The sequence below is a fragment of the Vicia villosa genome, linkage group LG1 (genome assembly GCF_029867415.1).
Source record: "Vicia villosa cultivar HV-30 ecotype Madison, WI linkage group LG1, Vvil1.0, whole genome shotgun sequence".
Lineage (NCBI taxonomy): Eukaryota > Viridiplantae > Streptophyta > Magnoliopsida > Fabales > Fabaceae > Vicia > Vicia villosa.
The window spans coordinates 13,943,305-13,965,383 of record NC_081180.1 but is presented as its reverse complement, the minus strand read 5'-3'; the positions used below and the strand labels follow the sequence as shown (position 1 = coordinate 13,965,383).

The 22,079-nt window shown below is 33.2% G+C and overlaps 2 protein-coding genes and 1 pseudogene across 2 annotated transcripts; 2 read left to right on the top strand and 1 right to left on the bottom strand.

The window, feature by feature from the left end:
* Positions 1–3,172: 3,172 nt before the first annotated feature.
* Positions 3,173–6,033, bottom strand: LOC131601398 (auxin efflux carrier component 2-like). The gene is made up of 5 exons (XM_058873210.1): positions 4,415–6,033; positions 4,080–4,332; positions 3,743–3,986; positions 3,589–3,665; positions 3,173–3,502 (listed from the first exon to the last, which is right to left on the bottom strand). Exons 1-5 carry the CDS (start codon positions 5,670–5,672, stop codon positions 3,436–3,438), a joined length of 1,899 nt encoding a protein of 632 aa, XP_058729193.1. The 5' UTR covers positions 5,673–6,033; the 3' UTR covers positions 3,173–3,435.
* A 2,846-nt stretch (positions 6,034–8,879) lies between these two features.
* Positions 8,880–12,434, top strand: LOC131650089 (uncharacterized; annotated as a pseudogene).
* Positions 12,435–17,538: 5,104 nt separating this feature from the next.
* On the top strand, positions 17,539–19,598 carry LOC131601391 (auxin efflux carrier component 2-like). Its single transcript, XM_058873197.1, has 5 exons — positions 17,539–18,652; positions 18,746–18,941; positions 19,038–19,281; positions 19,374–19,450; positions 19,532–19,598. The coding sequence occupies exons 1-5, from the start codon at positions 17,539–17,541 to the stop codon at positions 19,596–19,598; spliced, it is 1,698 nt and encodes a 565-aa protein (XP_058729180.1).
* The last annotated feature ends 2,481 nt before the right edge of the window (positions 19,599–22,079 follow it).

Sequence of the window (22,079 nt, the reverse complement as noted above, 5' to 3'; positions counted from 1 at the left end):
AATCACAATAAATTACCTCTAATGATCTTTTGAGTAATGCAGGTCATACCTGCTATATAAGGAGAAGAACGTAATTACCAACCACACTCCATCTTGCGGGGACGTGTTAGATAAGGATTGCACATACAATAAACTCAATGTCAAAATCAACAAATATTTCTCTCTGGATAAACCTTTGCATTGATCGAATGTGTTAAATATGTTTGGATCTCAACCCCAAAAGCTAGCTCGAGAGGTGAGAATGCCCTCACATATTTATACACCCAACAGTCTGGGAACCTAAGCAATGTGGGACTTAAAAAAACTCTAACAAACAGAAATACCAACTTCAACACTCACCCTCACGCCTAGCATGTAAGCCTGAGTCAAATGCCCACATTGCAGTCCTTAACCCGACTCTGGTAGGCGTATATGCCTGGGTCAAATGCACACATTGCAGTCCTTAACCCGACTTTGGTAGGCGTGTAGGCCTGGGTCAAATGCTCATTGTTATGTGCAAGTGTGTGTGGTTAAAGTCCCATATTGCCTATGAATGAGTGGAATGTTGGATTTATAAGAGAGATGACTCATTTACCTAACACCTTAAGGTTTTGGGTTGAGATGTGGTGTCTCCCTCTCTTGTGATCCTGGAGCATTGGTCCCGTTGATGCTCCCGAGTCTCTCGGACTCCCCACCAGAATGTTTATCATATTTTTATTGAGTTACTATTTGAATTTATTTTGCCAATTATTAGTCATAAGGATTGAAAACCAACTGATTCATTCTCTCACACCAACCACAAGTCTTCATTCAAAGGGAACAGACATATCTGATTTCTTAGTCATTGTTTATCCATGGCCTGATTCACAATTTATCAAAAAAATATTAGAAAAAGAGAGAGATTGATTCCCACATGAACACTCACAAGCCAACAAGAGATGCATTTCCCAAGTATGCCAGAGCCAGCTAGCTCATGCTGATGCATTATGTCCATTCCAGTGTTTACATAAACTGTTCAAACTCTTATTTTATTAAACAAATGTCTGAAAGATACAAGAAACTGAGACAGCATTCATGTGCAAATGCTACCAATCCCAATCTCTTATCCTAATAATTTCTGTAATAAAAAACAGACAAGACACTCTTTTTGACTTCCACGTGATCATATCCAACATGCTAATTAATCTCACAGTTCTTTTAATCTAACAATTATCCGGTGCTTAATATATCAATCTTGATGAAATCATAAGGAACCTAAGCACATGTTATGTTCCTGATCTAATCTCATTAGTTTGATTTCCTAAATTCATGAGTATCTACTAGGGATTACTATATGGTTTAATCAGTTTGTTATGTTGACATGGGTTAAAGAGGTGTTACATTTCCAAGAAATTTCTTTGGTCAACCATTGTGTGAGTATCATGTAATGCTCAAATTTAAGCCTATCTTATTAGCTGTCTTTTTCAATCAATGTTAAACAAAAGGGTGGAATATTTGGGTTTCCGTAAAGGGGACTTCCTTACCATAAACTTTAATAACAAGAAAACTTTGTGTATATACATGTAAAAACATCAAGTATGTATAAGTAGCCAATTTCTACTTTTCCATGTTTACATTCACATATGCTACCAACTATTTGAAATTATAAATAGAGGAAATTAGCCATTGGTGAAAATCAATTGGACCATATTTTTATAGTTATTAGTGGTTAGGGTTGGAAATCAAGTCAACTTAGACCTAGTTCAAAATTCAACTATTACCTTGTTAAATTTAGTTCATGAGTAAAATATAAAATGACTATTGAATTCATGATCTAAACTTAGTTGTTTGCGAACGTGAAACTAATGTTTGAAATTGTTCAGATAGGAATGATTTTGAATATTTGGAATTATGCGTTTTACCCTTATATACCAAAAGTAGTTAAAATTGTTTAAGTATAACATGATGTATTGTGCGGACGAACGTCAGATGGAATAAGACGGTGATTGACGTGTTGGAGGGTGGATTTGCCTGCTTAAAGGCTTGGGAGCATTTCCTTTCCAAGTATAACAGGTAGATGAAGAGGTGGGTGCGATAATTCGCCTTAGTGAGGCTATTGTGTGGATCTGAAGAATGGAAAGTCTAGAATGTTCCCTGTCCGACTCTTAGAGTAGAATTTTATTGTGTAGGTCTAGAAGGAGACACCACCAGAATTGGACCGTCTTCGGGAGGAGGAGGAGGAGGTATAAGAGATGGAGCGATAGTAGCTTCAGCGATTGCAACAACTTGTTGTTCAACGACGGATCGAGTGACTTTGGATGTCACCATGCTTGATGAATCTAATGATAGATTTATTGGAGGAGTAGATTAGAACTTCAAGGCAAAAGATCATTGGAGCTTCAAGAAAAAGAATTTTGGATCTTTGGCTAAGAGACGTTTTTTCCTGAAAACTAGCGGAAATTAGAAGTTGATTCCCACATATGGTGCTACTAATCGGATAGGAATTAGAAATGAAAGGTGAGATAGCGAAGTTGTGTCTTACTCCTGTGGTTTGTACTTCTGATGTAGTGGAGAGAGGGCTAACCTGTATGATTATCACTCTAATACCAAAGTCAATGTGAGAAATCAGAAGTAACGTATGAGTGAGAATGACTTTAAATAAAATAAATATCGCGTTTTATTCTTATATAGCAAGAGTGGTTGATGACTGCTTGCTTATGATGCGGCATGCTATCCGGACAATGGTTAGATGTGATCAGACAGTTGTTAATATGTTGGAGGGCAAAATTGCCTACTTATGAACTTGAGGTTCGATCTTGAACCTTTCATGATGAGTCTAGTAAACGGCCCATAACAGAAATCAACTTAATTAACTTGAACTAGTTATAAGTGAATCAAGCTGCAGGTAATAGTAAAACTAAATGGAGTGACTTGATAATAAGACACAACTCCTTGAAACTTTTAGGAATGCAATTTTTGGAGCATCGTAAACATCTAAGCCAATAATAGCATAGTAACATGAATTAGCACGTTTGTTCCAATTGGAGCCGTTTATCATCTGTGGTCACATCACATGGCTAAAGACAATCATTTTTAAGTATTTATTTTAATAAATATTGAACAAGATCCCATGCAATTGGATAGTAGCCAAACTATTTTGAAAAAGAAAGTTGAACAATAAGTAACTTTCAGAACTTTCTTTAATACTAACTTTGGTTTATTAATCATTTACCGTTTGAGTAGCTAAAATCCAATACTATAAGTCACATTCAAAACTGTTTTTAATATTAACTGACCTAAAAGAGTAAAAATTAAAAGCAAGTTGCTACATTGATCAGCTAAAAATGTGGAACCAAATAAAAATGAATATATATTTAGCATTCTGCTATACTGTATATCATGAATTTCACATTCCTTCTCTAATAAAATTCAATATCACCTAACAATTAATAATACATTTCCTCCCAAAATAATAGACTATACTCCAAGAATCACATAGTAGAGTATTGTTATAGGCAATGCAATCAACATTCCAAATATAACCCTGCATAAATACCAAATTCTCTTTTAGCATTTTCATTTGATAGGGATATAAATGGAAAAAGACATTAAAAAAAAAATGAGACTCACGCAGTACTGAGTATATCTGGATGAAGATTGTATTCTTTGGCAAACACAAATGGAACAATACCTTGTGGAAGAGCAGCCTGCAAAAATTAAACATTATTATGTTAATAATTAAGGACATTTTGATTAATTGATGATAAAATGAGTTTAACTTGACCTGAACAATTGCAACATGTAAGAGAGCTCCGCGGATACCAACAGTGATTGAGGTTGCCGCGATCACAGCTGGTCCGGTTAAGAACCTAACCGCCATAGAAAATGTTGCAACTCTTTTACCACATGCAATCAGCTTAGGCTGCAATGCCATGAACAAACCTAAACTAAACATGGCCATTCCAAGTCCAGCATCTGATAGTATCGAGATAGAACCTTTTACAATCGACGGCATTTCAATGTGCCACCTGCAATGATTCATTCACAACATAAAAAACCTTAAACATTTTTAACAATTCAACTGTTATTGCAACAGTTTAATTAGAAGATATTTTTGGTACCTAAATGATATTAGAGACCAAACAAGGCCTATTAGACTTGAATAAGTATTTGGATTTCTGATGAGTTTTCTCCAAACCATGATGAGAATGAGCCTTGTCATGACACTTGCTGGTGGCATCTGTTTGTTTTTGTTTACATTCTCTCCTTCAAAGTCCATTTTCTTATGCTGGCTTATATATGGAGACTTTGTTCCTTCATCAAGTTCAATATCCCTTTCTCTAGGACTCATGTTCTCAATCAATTCATTAACACCTGCATTTCAAATTCCCAAAACCAGTGTTAAAAAAAATCAACAAAACATAAAGAATTTGATGTGAGGAATTGTTTTTAGTACCTTTTGATGAAACAGTGTTTCCATGTGGAACATATTTTGAAGGATCAATGGTTCCAAAATCAGTAGAGGCAGGTCTATTAACTGCATGTTTAAGATTCCCTTCAGAAACAGGTGAAGTACTTGAACTCCAAACAAACATGTGTAACTCTTTGTTGTTAGGTCCATTACCATTACCATTACCATTTCCATTTCCATTTCCACCACCAATGCTATCTTTCTTCTTTCTTCCAGTACTTGTAGAACCATAAAGCATTGGATTCGGAGGAGGGTAAGAACCATTATTAATATTAAACAACTCACCACTCATACTTCTAGCTCCTCTCTTCTTATTCATCTTCAGCGTCTCGTCTTCGAAATTCGAAGTCCTTGGCGTCGCTCCTTTCGATGATTGCATAGAATAAACATCGCCATTACTCTGAAAACTATTCGTGTAACCGTGTTTCGGACTCGGCGCTTTACTTTGAAACATTGCATAGAAATCAGTTTGGTTAAAACTAGAAGCTCTTGGCGTTGGTTCTCTTGAGGATTGAACCGAATATATCTCAACACCGGTTAGATTCGAAGCTCGTGGCGTCATGTTGTGCAAATGAGATTTGTTGAAAGATCCAGATACCATAGAGTTAGTAGTTGATCTTCTCACAACAACATGAAGTTTACCATCTTCGCCTATCTCAGCATCGGTTTGAAGCGGTTCTCTACCGTTGAGCGAAACCACATCAGAATCAACTTTGAATGAAGTTATAGAGGCTGCAGTTTCAGGAAACTGTTCTGTGATAAGAAGTTTAGCAGCTCTATATTCAAACAAGAAAAGCATGAGAGTATACCAAATAACACTTTGTAGAACAACAATTTGTACCATGAGATTTCCTGAGAAATCACCATACATAGCTGTTAAAAGAGGGATTCCCATGACAAGTGTGTTGGGAAGAGTTGAAAGTGAGAAAAGTGTAATAGTCCAATCAAGACTATCTTGGTTTTTTGTGAACATGTTCCATAGAAAAAGAGCAGCAAGGATAACTACTTTTTGAAGTGAATCAGCTAATATGAAATGGTAATTCATAGCATATGGATCATTGGAAGATATAAAATGGAAAGATAGTAAAGGAACTGCAAAAACTGCTACGAAACGGTTTATACCAGAACATTGATCTGGTGTGAAGATTTTCCACCAACGAACTGAACCATATGCTAATATCATAGCAACATATAACGGTACAATCGCGGAGAAAACATCATACATATCCTTACCGGTAATCATGGTTGTAGATAGATCAAGGTAGGTTAGAAACACAAAAAGAAAGTTTGTGAAATGTTGAAATATGTATTGTTAGAAGTTGACACCTTAATGAGATTTATAAAGGAGATATGTATAGTTTAGAGGTGAAAGTTTGCAATAAAGATTGAAGTTCAAATGTAGAAAGGAGAAGGTTGGATTTTCTATGAATAATATTTGATTATAAGGCTAAGTAGGTGCCATTGTAAACGTTGATGCACATGTAAATTGGGAAGTATTCAGTTATCTGCGGTAGCAGCAAATATAATTTTATAAACTATATTATGCCGGTGTGGAAAATGAGCAGTAGATTGGTCATGACCACGTAGGAAGTTCTTCTGCGCGTGTGGTAGATGTCTTTGGTGAGCGGGTATATGTAACGATAATACTTCAACATTTAAGTCTCTAAAATGAGAGACTTGCAAGTGTATGAATAAATTATCCTTTGACATGTGAAGCACCGGTACTCCATTTTAAGTAAAGTAGCAATACTACGTACTAGGTACTGGTACGCGTACGGTACACACCCGGTTTGTTAAGGGGGGAGAAGTTTTAATATGAATAACATGTTTGATATGTTTCATGCTATTATGGTATAGTGCAATGTGGCTTCAAGGGTATCCACAATATTTTAAGGTTATGATGTTTGTCAATATAATTGTTAGTAATTGGGTCTCCTCACCTTTAGATTTTTGCATATATCTTAGAATTGAGCATATTTTTATTAAAATGTATTTTGCATGTATAAATCAAATATTTGACCAATAGTCAATGCAAAATGATTCAAGTAAAAAAAATACAACTTGAATCAAGAAACTCATGCAAAGATTACTCAATTCAGGCAAAATAGTGACTTAAGTCATGAACATTTTTATTTCTCAAAGTTTTTGTTTTGGATTCATGACTCGAGTTAGATAAATGCATGACTCGAATCATGAGCATGATATGAAAAATAGATTTTTCCTCTGTAATCGTGACTCGAGTCTAATATTCTCTTGACTCGAATCATGGTTGTTTAGATTCAAGTTAGAAAAGTACTTGACTCGATTCATGGACTAGTCATTAGCAAGTCATGACTCGAATCAAATTCGTAAAATCTGGGTTTTTTATCTTGGTTCAAGTCATTCCTTTACTTGAATCAAATCAAACGATCATTTTTACTCAGTTTAGTTCATTTCTCTGGTTCATATATAAACTAAAATTTCTATTTCTAGCTCATAACTTGCAAAATTTTGTGCATAGCTTGCAAAGAGAATTTTGAATACCCATTCAAAAAAAAATTAAAAACACAACTCTCTCTATTCAAAAATTAAGAAATTTTTTTCTTGTGTTGAATTCGTAAGTTCTTGAACAAGTATATGTGATATTCTTTTTGAAAATCATTATCTTCTATCTCTAGCTAAAAGCCCGTTGTGTGTGTTTTGATTTCAACTCTAGGAGAAAGTGTGAAGATCGAGGTTCATTAGTGTTTAATGTCTTGTGAAGATTTTCTATTAGATTAAAGACTTAGTTTTGTGTTTATGGATATTTATATCTAATGAAGAAAAATAATAAGTTCTTATCCAAAAGGAAATTTTGGAAGGATCAAGTGAAGATTGTCGTGAGCGAAATTTGGGAGTTTATAGTTCGTTCAACAATTCAAAGACTTGGACTAGAGAATTTCGGTAGGATCGAGTGAGGATCTATATAGATGAAATCTTGGAAGACTTTGGTTTTAGGAGGGTGAACTGATTCAAGGCCGAGTGGTATCTTAAGGAATTGTAACCTAGTGAGTTGTGTACAACAAAGGTTTGTGGAAATAACCTGTAAAAGCTCAAGTTTTAATAAAACTCTCAAAAATACTCTTGAGGACAACATTAAACCAACATTAAGCTAAACCTTTAAAAATCTCGGTGCGATCTGTTTAAACCTATCACTTTAATTTCTGTCGTTTACTTTATTGCTTTATTTCCTTCCTATATTTTTCTCTATGCTTTTTCAATACTAACACAACTTTTTTGTTTTAAGTAAGTGAACTTTTAAATTAATAATAAGTTTTAAATACCACAACTAACCCCATTGTGCATGGAATCACTTTTTCAACATAGTAACCCTAGAAGCTCAACAGTTGTCCTATTTTATGACACTTTTGAGAGACTCCGACTTGATCTAGGTTATACCTTAATGTTCCAAGGCTCCCTGTTCGAGATCTCTAGCGAGCACGTATAGGTGAAAGACCACGTCACCCTTAGAACAAAGGTCAGACAAGATGAAAATATGAGGACTATCAAGGTTACATACCTTGTAGTAGATGTCTCATTACTGTATTATATCATTGTGGGGAGGCCACCCAAAGTTTGATAGGGGTTGTCTTATCCACTCTACACCTGATTATGAAGTACACACTACCCAACTGGCGGGTCGAAGTGATTTAAGGGAACCAAAAGGTCTCCTAAGAATGTTACCAAAGAAGCCTCGAAACGAGGAGAGTTGGTATGGTCAATGTTGCCATTTTATAGCCATACGCTTAAGAAGTAAATGCCACAAGCTTAAATCCCATTATATAAATGAAGAACAAAAGGTTCACTCCCATAAATGATCTGAAAGAGGTCCTGATTGGGCCCTTTGATATTTGGGTCAGCAAACTAGGCACCTCTATATATGATTTTAAGGAACATGAATTGAACGCCTTTTAAGGAAAAATTTCATATCATTTCCTTGGGCTCCCGCCAACATTCCCGAGATATACGCCATGGTGGTATGCCACCGTCTCGCCATTGATTCCACCGTGATGTCAGTAGCTTAGCAAACCCGTAAGTTTGTGAGGAAAAGAGGATAACTATTTATAAGGAGGTAGAAAAATTAAGGAATGCCAACTTTATAAATGAGATTAAGTATCCATCCTGGTTGGCTAACATGTAGCAATGCATCGATTTTAATAACATGGATTCCATATGCCCTAAGGAGTCATATCCACTACTCAATATTAACCAGCTGATTGATGGGTCCTCCTACTACAAAAATTTGAGTTTCATGGATGCCTATTCAGGCTATAATCAGATAAAGATAAATCCTATGGACGCACTCAAAATGGCGTTCATGTCCAACCCAGGCAATTATTCTTACAATGCCATGTCTTTCAAACTGAAGAATGCAAGCGTCACCTACCAAAGATTAATGGATGTAGTATTATAAAAGTAGATATTGAAAAACATGGAGGTCTATATCAATGATATGATTGTGAAGACGTCAGAGGATGGAAAGCCACTGTGCAGATTTGGAAGACATCCTAGAATCAGTCAGGAGGTATAAATGCACTTAAACACCACCAAGTTCTCTTTCAACATGCTGACGGGTAAATTCTTAGGATTTATGCTATCTAGGATAGGGATATAGGCAAACCAAGACAAGTGCTAGGCTAGCACCAACACGAGAAGCCCCTTCAATATTAAAGAGGTTTAATAACTAACCGGTCGATTAGCTGCCCTATCTTGTTTTCTTACATATGCTGGTGAAAAGGCGTTTCATTTATTTTCCACATTGAAGAAGAAGGAAAAATTTGAATGCACAAGCAAGTGCGAGGTGGCGTTTACCAATATGAAGGTCTTCATAGCGACACCACCCATACTAACTCGTCCAGAGACGGACGCACCCCTTTATGTGTATTTGTCAATTACTAATCAAGCGATGAGTTGTATGCTCGCCCAAGAGAAAAACACAATTAAGCAGTCCATCTATATGTGAGCAACATATTGAAAGGCACTAGGCCAGATACCACAAGATCGAGAGGCTAGCCTTGGCGGTTGTGATAACTACAAGGAATCTCATATCGTACTTCCAAAGGCAACGTGTGATGGTAAAGACCAGCTACCTTATTTTCAAGGTTTTGAAGAAGCAATATCTCGCAGGAAGGATGGTGTCATTGTCAATAGAGTTATTTGAGTACAATATTTGGTACATACCCAGCGGGAGCATCAAATCACATGTGTTAGCCGACTTCCTGGAAGAGTTTAGTTCTTTCGTAGACAAGGACACCTCCACCAACACACACCAAATCACTTCTCTCTATCTCTCTCTCTCTCTCTCTCAATATCTCTTATCATTTATCTCCCTCTCTCTCTTTCTCTCAATAACTTCTTTTTCTACTCTTCTCAAACCCCACCATCTCTCATATTTGTCTATTGCTCTCATATATCCTAATCCAAAAGACCCATTATTTTTTCTCCAATTTGTTTCCTTGGCTTGGTTGCATTTATTTGTGGGTGATTAAAAATCAAAAGTAAAGTGGGTATTTCAAATTTCCCTCATTCTTTTATCCTTTTTGAGTTGAACCAAAAAACCTTAATTTATCAAAAATATCAATTATCTTAATTTATCATAAATTATTTTCTTACTAATTAATTGGTTTCATTGTTTTCTTTATAGGATGAAGAAATTTTGTGGTACTTTCTAGAGACAAAGTTACTTTTTCGGCTAATCTAGAATCATCAAAAACTCAACATCCAAATGAGAGTATCAAAGTTGTTGGTTATGAATTGTTGGAAACAGATCCAGGAATTAGGCCTCAAATTTCAAGCTATCATCGTCATATCCAAAACGAGGTAAGGAAAGCTTATTTAAAAATAGTTCGTCATCAACCTCCTCACAATTTCGTTTACCCTTGGTCTGTTCAAGGTAAGCAAAATTGTCAATTTTGCAAAAGTTGGTTTGATTTGTATGATTGGATTGATTATAGTGAATATAAGCACCTAGCTTTTTGTTTTCCATATTTTTTGTTTAAAAATGTCTCTAAATATGGGGGGATCACTTTGTGGGAGACGGTTTTGGTGACTAGAAGAATGCTCAAAGGTTGGCTAATCATGCTACTTCTTCCAATAGTCATGTTGATTGTGTGCATATGGGTTATGCTCTCATGACCAAACCAAAGTATTAAGGCCTCGTTTGTTAATCAAACTAAGCAAATGAATGTCGAATATCGTGTTCGTGTAAACACATCCCTTATAGCTACTAAGTTTCTTTTCAGGTGTGGCATGCCATTTAGAGGGAATGGAGAGTCTATTAAATCTTTATTTAATGGGCCATTTCTGAGTTGGTGGACACTTTAAAGGAAATTAACCCAGAAATAGCTAGTGTAATAAATTATGCTCTGAGAAATAACCTTATGACTGCCCCTAAGATTCAAAAGGATCTTGCCACTAGTTATGCATGTGAAATAACTCAATAAAATATATGTGATATTGCGGATGATGTGTTTTATGTTTTGATTGATGAATCTTGTGATGTTGCTGATAAAGAACAAATGGTTGTTGTTATTCGCTATGATAATAATGAAGGTTCGGTAAAAGAAAGGTTTCTTGGCATTGTAAGTGTTAAAGAAACAAGAGCTAAGTCACTTAAGGAAACACTTGAGAAATTGTTGTCTATTAATGGCTTGAGTAAATTTAGCATTATGGGGCAGAGGTATGACAGAGCTAGCAATATGAGCGGTAAGTTTGGTTGTTTGAGAACTTTCATCCAAAATGAGAATCCATCCGCTTATTATGTGCATTGTTTTTTCCATCAACTTCAATTGGCACTTGTTTCATGTGCTAAGACTCACAAAGATGTTAGTGGTTTTTTTTTGTAAGGTCAATATGCTTGTTTATTTCATTCGATCTTCTAAAATGAGACAAGAATTACTTCGGGACAAATAAGTAACTCAGTTTTCTAAATTGATTGAAGAGGGCCAAATAGAAACTAGTAGTGGATTAAGTCAAGAATCATCTATTTCTAGAGCGGGTGACACTCGTTGTGGTTCCCACTTTATGACTCTCACTAGTTTGATGACTTTGTATGGTGTCGTTATTGGGGTACTTGAAGAAGTTGGGAATGATACGTCATTTGAAAAATATGGTGAAACTATATTTTTGTTAGATGTGCTTCAATCCTTTGATTTTATCTTCATGTTATATATGATGGTTGATATTTTAGGATTTACAAATGATTTGAGTATAGTATTACAAAAGTGTGATCAAGATCTTTTGAATGCTTTGTCACTTGTCAATGCTACCAAGAATTACAAGAAATGAGAAATGATGGATGGGAAGAACTTATATCTAAGGTTATGAAAATTTGCAATAAGCATGATATTAATGTGCCTGACATGGATGCATCGTATGTGCAAGCGAAGAAACCTAGGCAACATGCTACAACTTCTAGTGTTTCTAATTTACATCAATATAAGCACGATTGTATGTCTAATGTTTTAGATTTGCAGTTGCACGAGCTCAATGTTAGGTTTGATGAAGAGAATACTGAACTTTTAGAATGTGTTTCATGTTTGAGTCTTTCATCATTATTTGCAGCTTTTGATGTGAAAAAGTTATTAAAGATGGATAAACTTTATCCAGATGATTTTGTAGATGTGTCGAAAGTAGTGATGCGACATCAACTTCAAAATTATGTTAGAAATGTTCAATGTGACCCAAAATTTGTAAAGTTAAAAGGACTTCCAGATCTTTGTGCAAAACTTGTGGAAATAAATAAGTGCAACACATTTGATATGATTTATAAGCTTATGAAATTGGCTTTAGTCTTGTCGGTAGTAACTGCAAGCGTGGAACATGTTTTTTCAACTATGAAGTTTGTGAAGAGTCAACTATGTAACAAAATGAGTGATCAGTGGTTAAATGATCGTCTTGTAATATAGAATGAAATGTTCTTGGAACAATTAATGATGATGTTATTTCTTATTTTCAAGAAATGAATGATAGACGATTTTCATTGTAAAGTATTGCATTAAATAATATTATTATTGTAATTTCTTTCATATTTAGCCACACTAATATATAATGTCTAGATCCACCCCTAGCCATAAACGACTCCCAATTGATGGCGAATCAGGTTGCCAGGTAGCATCAAGTGAAGGAACCCCCAATTAATTAAGGGATAAATAACAGTTCCCCCTGCCATTAGGGCGAGTTTTGATTTTGCCCCCTATTAAATTTTTTTTAAAGCTTGCCCCTTATAAAACTCATATTACAAACCCAGTAACCCCTACACCCATGCTACGCTGAGTTGGCCAATTAAGATCCCTGCTGGCATTTTTTCATTTGATGACATGGAAATAATGTTTATAACACAGTTGCCAAGTCATACATAAATCAAATTTACCAATATACATTCACATTCTCCCCCCCCCCCCCCCCCCCCCCCCCCCCCGAAATTTAGGGTTACTATTTAGGGTTCTTGTTTCTGGGAAGAATACGAATTGGGGTGACGGTGATTCTTGTTCCTTTTAGCTGAATACGGAGAAGAAGATGCAGAAGAAGACGAAGACAATGAAGAAGACGACAAAGACAATGCAGAAAAATACGAAGACGACGCAGAAGAAGAAAACGGAGTCGTCTCAGAAGACGAAAGTGAAGACGACGGCTGAGAACGGCGGTGACGATGGGGAACACAGTCAGGTTAGTTTCAATTTCTTGTTTTGCTGGATATTGATTATTTTTTCATGTTCAATATTTAGTAGTTTCGCATTTTATTTCAGAATTTGCCATTGTTTAACGTTGTATTCTACCATGGAGGAGAGTTTGTAAGAATGGGGGATGGTGAAACTGTATACAGGGGTGGTTCTTCAACAACAGTTTATAGGCAAGACATGGAAACGTGGAACATGAGTCAAATTCGTAATCTGGTCAATGGGTGGGGATACTTAGATGGGTCCTACAAGTTGTGTGCTAGAATCACTGCTATTGATAAAGATTTTTTTCAAATCAAGAGTGATGATGATGCCTATGATTTGTCTGTTTATGCTGTTGGTGAGAAATTGGATGGGGTTATGTTTGTTCAACATGATGTAAGTGAGGTAGCAACTAATGGTAGACCTATATGTGTGAATGAGTTTACTGAATTGAATGAAGATGTGAGTGATGAAGATGTTGTTGAAGGATTGAATGATAGTGAGGATGAAAGGACTACTGCTCTTGTAGATGGTTTTGGTTATGATGGACCTGATGTTACTATACCACTTAGGGAAGGCCCAATAATAGCTGGCTTGTTACCTTGTCCCAACAAAAAAAATTGGAAGATGAGGATTATGTAAGTGAGGAGTTAGATAGCTCAGATCCAGATAATTCTGAGGATGAAAAAGGGCCCAAGTTTGAGAAGTTTAGAAAAGAGCAATTTAATAAAGACTTTAAATTTAAGTGGGGTATGCAGTTTAATTCCCTAAATGACTTTAGGGAGGCAATTCGTGAGTGGACTGTTTTAAATGGGAGGGAAATAAAATTTGTGAAGAATGAGGGGTACAGGGTTAGGGTAGAGTGCAAGGCTAATTGTGGGTTTTCCATGCTTTGCTCTAGAGTGGGCCAGAAAGAAACATTTGCCATAAAGACTATAAAAGATACCCATACATGTGCTAGGGTTTTAGAAAATAGATCTGCAAATTCTAGGTGGGTGGCCAAGTATGTAGTGAAGAAAATGCAAACAACAAACACGGTTAGGATCTCTGATATAATCCAAGACATGAGGCAAAATTACTCAGTGGGCATAACAATTGGAAGGGCTTGGAAAGCAAAGTTGATTGCTAAGAAGATAATTGAGGGAGATGCAGACAACCAATATGCTAACTTATGGAGGTATGCTGCTGAGCTTCAAAGGGTACATGCTGGGAACATAGTGAAGATTAACATTGATAGACCAATCCCAACAATTCAGCCAAGGTTTGGTTCATTTTATTTTTGTTTTGATGGGTGTAAATAAGGATTCAAAAATGGTTGCAGACCATTTATTGGGGTGGATGGGTGCCATTTGAAGACCAAGTATGGAGGGCAGTTGCTGATAGCTGTTGGCAGAGACCCCAATGACCAATATTTTCCATTGGCTTTTGGTGTTGTGGAAACAGAAACAAAGGAGAGCTGTGCCAAGTCAAAGTGAACCTGTGCCAAGTCAAAGTGAACCAGTGCCAAGTCAAAATGAACCTGTGCCAAGTTAAAATCCTGCAACACAAACTGCCTCTTCTGCTGATGTATTTGGAGACATCACTGATGATATGATTTCAAGTATACCAGACATCAGTCATACAAAATCTGCCAATAGTGTGCCAAACCAGATCAAGAAGGGGAAAGCTAAGGTCAAGCAAGATTCCATCCCAAAGAGAAGGAGGCAAAGTGAGAGGGTCAAACTTTTCTGGTTTAAAAAGCCTATCATTGGACCAGGTGCAGAGGATCAGCCTATCAGTTTAAGTGAAGAAGAGGATTGCAATGGAACTCAAGGTGCAAGGAAGGTTGCTAAGAAGGCTAAGAAGAAGTCTATTGAAGATCTTTATTGATTACTTGTAACTTTTGAATTATTTTGAATGTTGTTGTTTTGGTGCACATGTTTGGTGCCTTTATTTGAATTGCTAAGTTTTTAATTGCACACTTTTGGTGCATTATTTTGTAATGACAATATCTATCTTTTGCTGCAATATTTTGTACTGACAATTGCCCACTTTGGTGCACTAATTAATGAATATCTATAAGATTCAGCTTAATAGCAGCCATCAAATGTTTCAACAACTTTGGTTATAGCATAGTTCAACAATTTCATTCATCAAATTGTAACTAAACTCGTACATCAGCTACATCAAATTGTAACAATTTCATTAAATTGAAACTAAATAAACATCAACCTACATAAAATTGACAGTTACATCAACTTGTACATAAATGCAAAAAACAACCAAGAAAAGACAAGTGCCATCTTCAGCTTAACAACAGTCTTCCTCTCTACTTCAACCTTCAATTTTGCCTTCAATAATTTCTTCAAAACTGTATATAACTCCTTTTCTGTTTTGTCACAAATTTTACACACCCCTTGAATATTAGTATTCCATTTTAGTGAGTCTCCATATTCATCATCCCATATGAAAAAATCGCAGCTATTCTCACTCTGAATAAACAAAAAACCCAACACCCAGTGTTTATCAAGATTCGGGAGTAGAAATAAACAGGTTTCAAAAATCTGGAAATTCAAACTCGAGCTTACCCCAGCATTGCGACACTTCCAGAACTTCCGATTTAGGTTTCGAGCTGTTGACGAAACCCACATCTTCATAGCTAGGTCACATCCACATATGGGTGGACCCGTAGATGTATTGCTTGTGCTGCTTCCAATCGATTTTCTACAAGACATTATGGTGATGGCTGCAGTTGGGACGATGGAGAAGAGCAAGATGTGAAGCAACCAAGAACGATGAAGAAGAGCAAGAATGGAAGCCTCAAGCACGATGAAGATGAAAAGGATTGGGAAATCTGTAACCTAATTTGCCATTTAACATGTGTTATAAACATTATTTCCATGTCATCAAATGAAAAAATGCCAGCAGGGATCTTAATTGGCCAACTCAGCGTAACATGGGTGTAGGGGTTACTAGGTTTGTAATCTGAGTTTTATAAGGGGGCAAGCTTTTAAAAAAATTTAATAGGAGGCAAAATCAAAACTCGCCCTAATGGCAGGGGGAACAGTTATTTATCCCATTAATTAACTATATGGAAAAGATATGTTAATTATCTGAACGTTTCAAAACTTCTGAGAAAACATATCTGGATTAATAAATCTCTAGAGTTGATTTTCTCTTCAAGTTCACCAACATCAAAAGACTAGATCATAATCGGATTATCATTCAAGAAACTCTAACCGCCCCTAGTATTGAAACATGAGAAGCCAATATATATATACTTAATGACTCCGAATATATTATATTTTATGCGTGTCTAAGTAATTTTTATAAGCAAATTTTAACTTTTTAAATTCATTGAATAAGTGATGTATCTAATCCATATATTATTTAAATACATCATTTATTCAATGAATCTATAAAATCAAATTTGCTTATAAAAGAGAATGGAGGATAATTTTTGTGAAAGTATTACCTAGACTTTTTAACATACTAAAATTAAATATATAGTATTTTAATCTCAGATCAATAGTAAAAATTTAACCTTTAAATTATAAAAGAAAAAATATAAATTTTCTTTGAAAACATTACAAAAATACTACCCATTAATAATTGTAATAGTTTAACCATAAGAAGAAAAATCACCATGACTTTTTCTCTTCTTAATTATTATTAGTCTCTCATTTTATTTGTATTATTAATGACGGTAAAAGTTTGACTGTAATTATTATTTTGTCGTCTGGTAAAAGTTTGACTGTAATTATTATTTTGTCGTCTGGTACCGGAGTGTTCACCTTATTTTTTTATTTATTTTTCTCATAAAACAATTTTTTTTAAAAGGCAAATATATGTATTTTTGTCATAAAACAGTTAAAATATATATATATCCACTTGATAATAGTATAAGGACAATGGATGTAATGGTACAATAAGTCGAATCTCACTTATTTATTTTTAAAAAGTGAATTTAATTTTAATTTAATTTGGTGATGGAAGACTTAGAAATTTTTTTTTTTAAAAGTGAATTTAATTTGAATATAAATTGGTGATGGAAGACTAAGAATTTAATTTGAATATCCTGTTCATTTTTCTACCTTATCGAATATATGTCCACTAATTTATGACAGAATATAAATTGGAGTCAAATCTAAATATCGTAAGTATAAATTCTTAGTAAAAAATTCAAGACTCAAATAAAAACAAATTAAAAAATTAAATATCTTTGACTTTTTTATAAATACAATTTTTAATATAAGAAAAAATTTATTCTTACATTCAAAAAAATTAATATATTTAATATATTATTATATAGACCAAAATCAAATACATTGTTTCTTCCATAAATCTCCTTTATAAATTTCATTGTGAACTTGTAACAACATCAAAATATATTTGAATCTTTCACAAACTCTCTTTTTGTTGTGTCTAACCTACCTTGATCAATCTATAACCATGATTACCGGTAAAGATATGTACAATGTTTTCACAGCGATTGTGCCATTATATGTTGCTATGATATTAGCATATGGTTCAGTTCGTTGGTGGAAAATCTTCACACCAGATCAATGTTCTGGTATAAACCGTTTCGTGGCGGTTTTCGCAGTTCCTTTGCTCTCTTTCCATTTTATATCCTCCAATGATCCATATACTATGAACTACCTTTTCATATTAGCTGATTCACTTCAAAAAGTAGTTATCCTTGCTGTTCTTTTTCTATGGAACATTTTCACAAAAAATCAAGATAGTCTTGATTGGACTATTACATTTTTCTCACTTTCAACTCTTCCTAACACACTTGTCATGGGAATCCCTCTTTTATCAGCCATGTATGGTGGTTCATCAGGAAATCTCATGGTGCAAATTGTTGTTATGCAAAGTGTTGTTTGGTATACTCTTATGCTGTTTTTGTTTGAATATAGAGCTGCTAAACTTCTTATTACACAACAGTTTCCTGAAACTGCTGCTTCTATAACTTCATTCAAAGTTGATTCTGATGTTGTTTCGCTCAGCGGTAGAGAGCCGCTTCAAACCGATGCTGAGATTGGTGAAGATGGTAAAATTCGTGTGGTTGTTAGAAGATCGATTACTGGTTCTAACTCTATGGTGATGCCACCACGAGTCTCGAATCTCACCGGTGTTGAGATATATTCGGTTCAATCGTCAAGAGATCAGCCAACACCGAGAGTTTCTACTACTAGTATTAATCAAATTGATTCTTATGCAATGTTTCAACACGGGTACAGAAATAGTTTTCAAAGAAATAGTGATGTTTATTCCATGCAATCTCCGAAAGTGAGTGGTGAGAGTGAGATGTTTAATATTAATAATGGTTCTTACCCTCCTCCAAATCCAATGCTTTATGGTTCTACAAATACTGGGAGAAAGAAGAAAGATAGCATTGGTGGTGGACCTAATAACAAAGAGTTACACATGTTTGTGTGGAGTGATTCACCTGTTTCTGAAAGGAATCTTAAGCATGCTGTTAATAGACCTCCCTCTTTTGATTTTGGAACTGTTGTTGATCCTTCAAAAGCTCTTCCACAAGAAAACACTGTTTCACCAAAAGGTACTAATGAAGACAATGTTATATATGCATCAAATTCATTAACCTTTTGTTGATTATTGTTTTGACTTTTAATACTGGGAATTTGAAATGCAGGTGTTAATGACATGATTGGGGACATGAGTCTGAAAGAAAGAGATGTTGAAGGAGAGAATGTAAGCAAAAAGAAACAGATGCCACCAGCAAGTGTGATTACAAAACTCATTCTCATCATGGTTTGGAGAAAACTCATTAGAAACCCTAATACCTATGCAAGTCTCATAGGACTTGTTTGGGCTCTTATATCATATAGGTACCAAAAAGATTTTGTAAACTCTTATATTGTCAGTGAATCGTAACCATTGAATCGCTAAATATAATGATTTTTTATATTGAATTAATCTTGTAGGTGGAACATTGAATTGCCGGCGATTATAAAAGGTTCAATCTCAATCCTATCGAACACTGGACTTGGAATGGCCATGTTCAGTCTAGGTTTGTTCATGGCATTACAGCCTAAGTTGATTGCATGTGGTAAAAGAGTTGCAACATTTTCTATGGCGGTGAGGTTCTTAATCGGACCCGCTGTGATCGCGGCAACCTCAATCGGAGTTGGTATCCGCGGAACTCTCTTACATGTTTCAATTGTTCAGGTCAAATTAAACTCACTTTATCATGAATTAATCAAAATATATAAGTAATTAATGTTCTTAATTATTGACATAACAATGTTTAATTTTTGCAGGCTGCACTTCCACAAGGTATTGTTCCATTTGTGTTTGCCAAAGAATACAATCTTCATCCAACTATACTCAGTACTGCGTGAGTCTCATTTTTTCTCTTCTTTTTCATTTATATCCCTATTAAAAGAAAATGCTAATAGAGAATTTGGTATTTATGCAGGGTTATATTTGGAATGTTGATTGCATTGCCTATAACAATACTCTACTATGTGCTTCTTGGACTATAGTCTATATTTTCTGGGAAGGAAATGTATCAATAATGGTTAGATTATATTGAATATTATTAGAGAAGAAGGAATGAGAAATCCATGATATATACAGATGGCATAATGCTAAATATATATTCATTTGTTCAACTTTCTTTTTTAAAATAGTTTGGCTACTCTCCAATTATAACTAACTAGATTGTGACCCGCGCGTTGTACGGTTATTAATCATAAAATGTTTTTTATTTGAAACTTAAGCTTTTGTGAAATTAAAATTAAAGATTTTAATTCTTTAAAAATTTAATGTATTATTATTCAAATAAAATATAAATTAATAATTTTATTTATTTTAGACAGTGTTAATTATAGAAATTTTTTCTTAAAATATGAAGAGAAAAATTAAATGATAAATTTTTTTGCTAAATCAAGAGATAATCATGATTTTTCTTGCAATTATAACAACTTGTTGACCGAAGAAAAAAAGACATTTTAAGTAGAGAAAAATATTTTCCAATTTATTTCCTTCAATTTTTATGCGATTTCTTTGCCTGTGACACTCTTAATTCGAGTTGTTACACCGGTATTTCATTTTAGATTGTTGTTCTTGTTACAACAATTATCTTCATTTCATTTTAAAAATCTACAAAACACATGAATCTTTAACAAAAATTTAAAGTTGTACGTGAACGTTAACATAGGATTGAATTAGCAAAGTATAAACTCTCTTCAATGTATATGACATTTATTTTGTATGATACTCTTGATTTTAGCTGTTTAAACTCATATTTCATTGCCAATTGTTCTTGTCATAACAACTATCTTTGTTTCATTTTACAAATCTGCAAAACATACGAATCTTAAACAAAAATTTAAAATTGTATGTGTACATCCACATCAGATTGAAATAGCAAATTATAAAAAAAAAAAATAGATCAATCCTATAAATTGAAATTAAAATTAAAATCATAGAAAATAGAAAGAAACAATATGAAATCAAATAAAAATAATAATATAACAACTCTCATAATTTCTTAAATAATGAAGATACATTTTATTTGATGGAGAGACTTGTGTTTTTTGTGAAAACAGTGAAGATGATTTTTTTTTCTTCATGTCCTTGATGGAAAGACTTGTTGCAGTTTACTATGAATTTCTTTTTTTTTTTTTAAATTGAGAACAATATTATGATTTAACTGAGATATATAAATAGAGATAAATAAAAGTTATTATGATTTAGCAACCGAAAACTAATAACTAATTATTACGTATAAAACTTAATAACGTTTTTATTGAATGCGTTATTTATTTTGTAACATAGAAATTTTGACATTAAAAGAAAAGTGATTTGATTGAATACTATTAATTATTGATAATTGATTGTTATACAACAGACTTTAAAATTTTGAGAGGTTATCAAATTTAATGATTTTCAATAAATTTGCTGTTTGGCATCCCTATGTTATATCTTGCATCGATTTTTTATTTTATTTCAATGGTTCTGTATAATTTAAATCCTAATATTATCATTTTTTTATTTTTCATAGTGTTGGCTCAATATTATATTATTATTATTATTATTATTATTATTATTATTATTATTATTTATTTTCATTATGATTATTATAATTAATTAATTTAAAAACAATTATTATTTTGAGATTTTTAATAGTTGTAATTGAATATTATATAATAATAATTATTATTATTATTCATAACAGTGGTAGTTGGATATTATCTTATTATTAATATTATTATTATTATAATAATAATAATAATAATTATCATTATTATTATTATATTTTATTATTATAACTGAATACTATAATATTATATATTATTTATATTATTATTAATTGTGGTGAATGAATATTACATTATTATTATTATTATTATTATTATTATTATTATTATTATTATTCTGAATTTATTATATTTAAAAAAAATTATAGCTGTGGCTCAATATAATATTATTGTTTTTGTTTTTATAGTTATTATGATTATTATTATTATGATTAATTATTTTCCATAATAGTTTTTATTTATATATTTTTTAATAGTGGTAATTAAATATTATATTATTATTTATAATAGTTGTAGATGGATATTATATGATTATTATTATCATTTATTATTTATTATTATTAGCTAAATATTATATTATTATTATATATTATTTATATTATTTTGTTATTATTTATATATTATCAAATTTAATCGAATTTTCAATAGTTTTGTTGTTTGGTATCCCCATGTTATACATTGCATCAAAATATTATATATTATTTATATTATTATTATTATTATTATTAACAGTGCTAGTTGTTTATTATTATTATTATTATTATTATTATTATTATTATTATTATTTATTTTTAATGTAGAGATTGATAATTGATTTTAATTGATTGTTATACAACAAATGACTTTAAAATTTTGAGAGATTATCAAATTTAATGATTTTCAATAAATTTGCTGTTTGGCATCCCTATGTTATATCTTGCA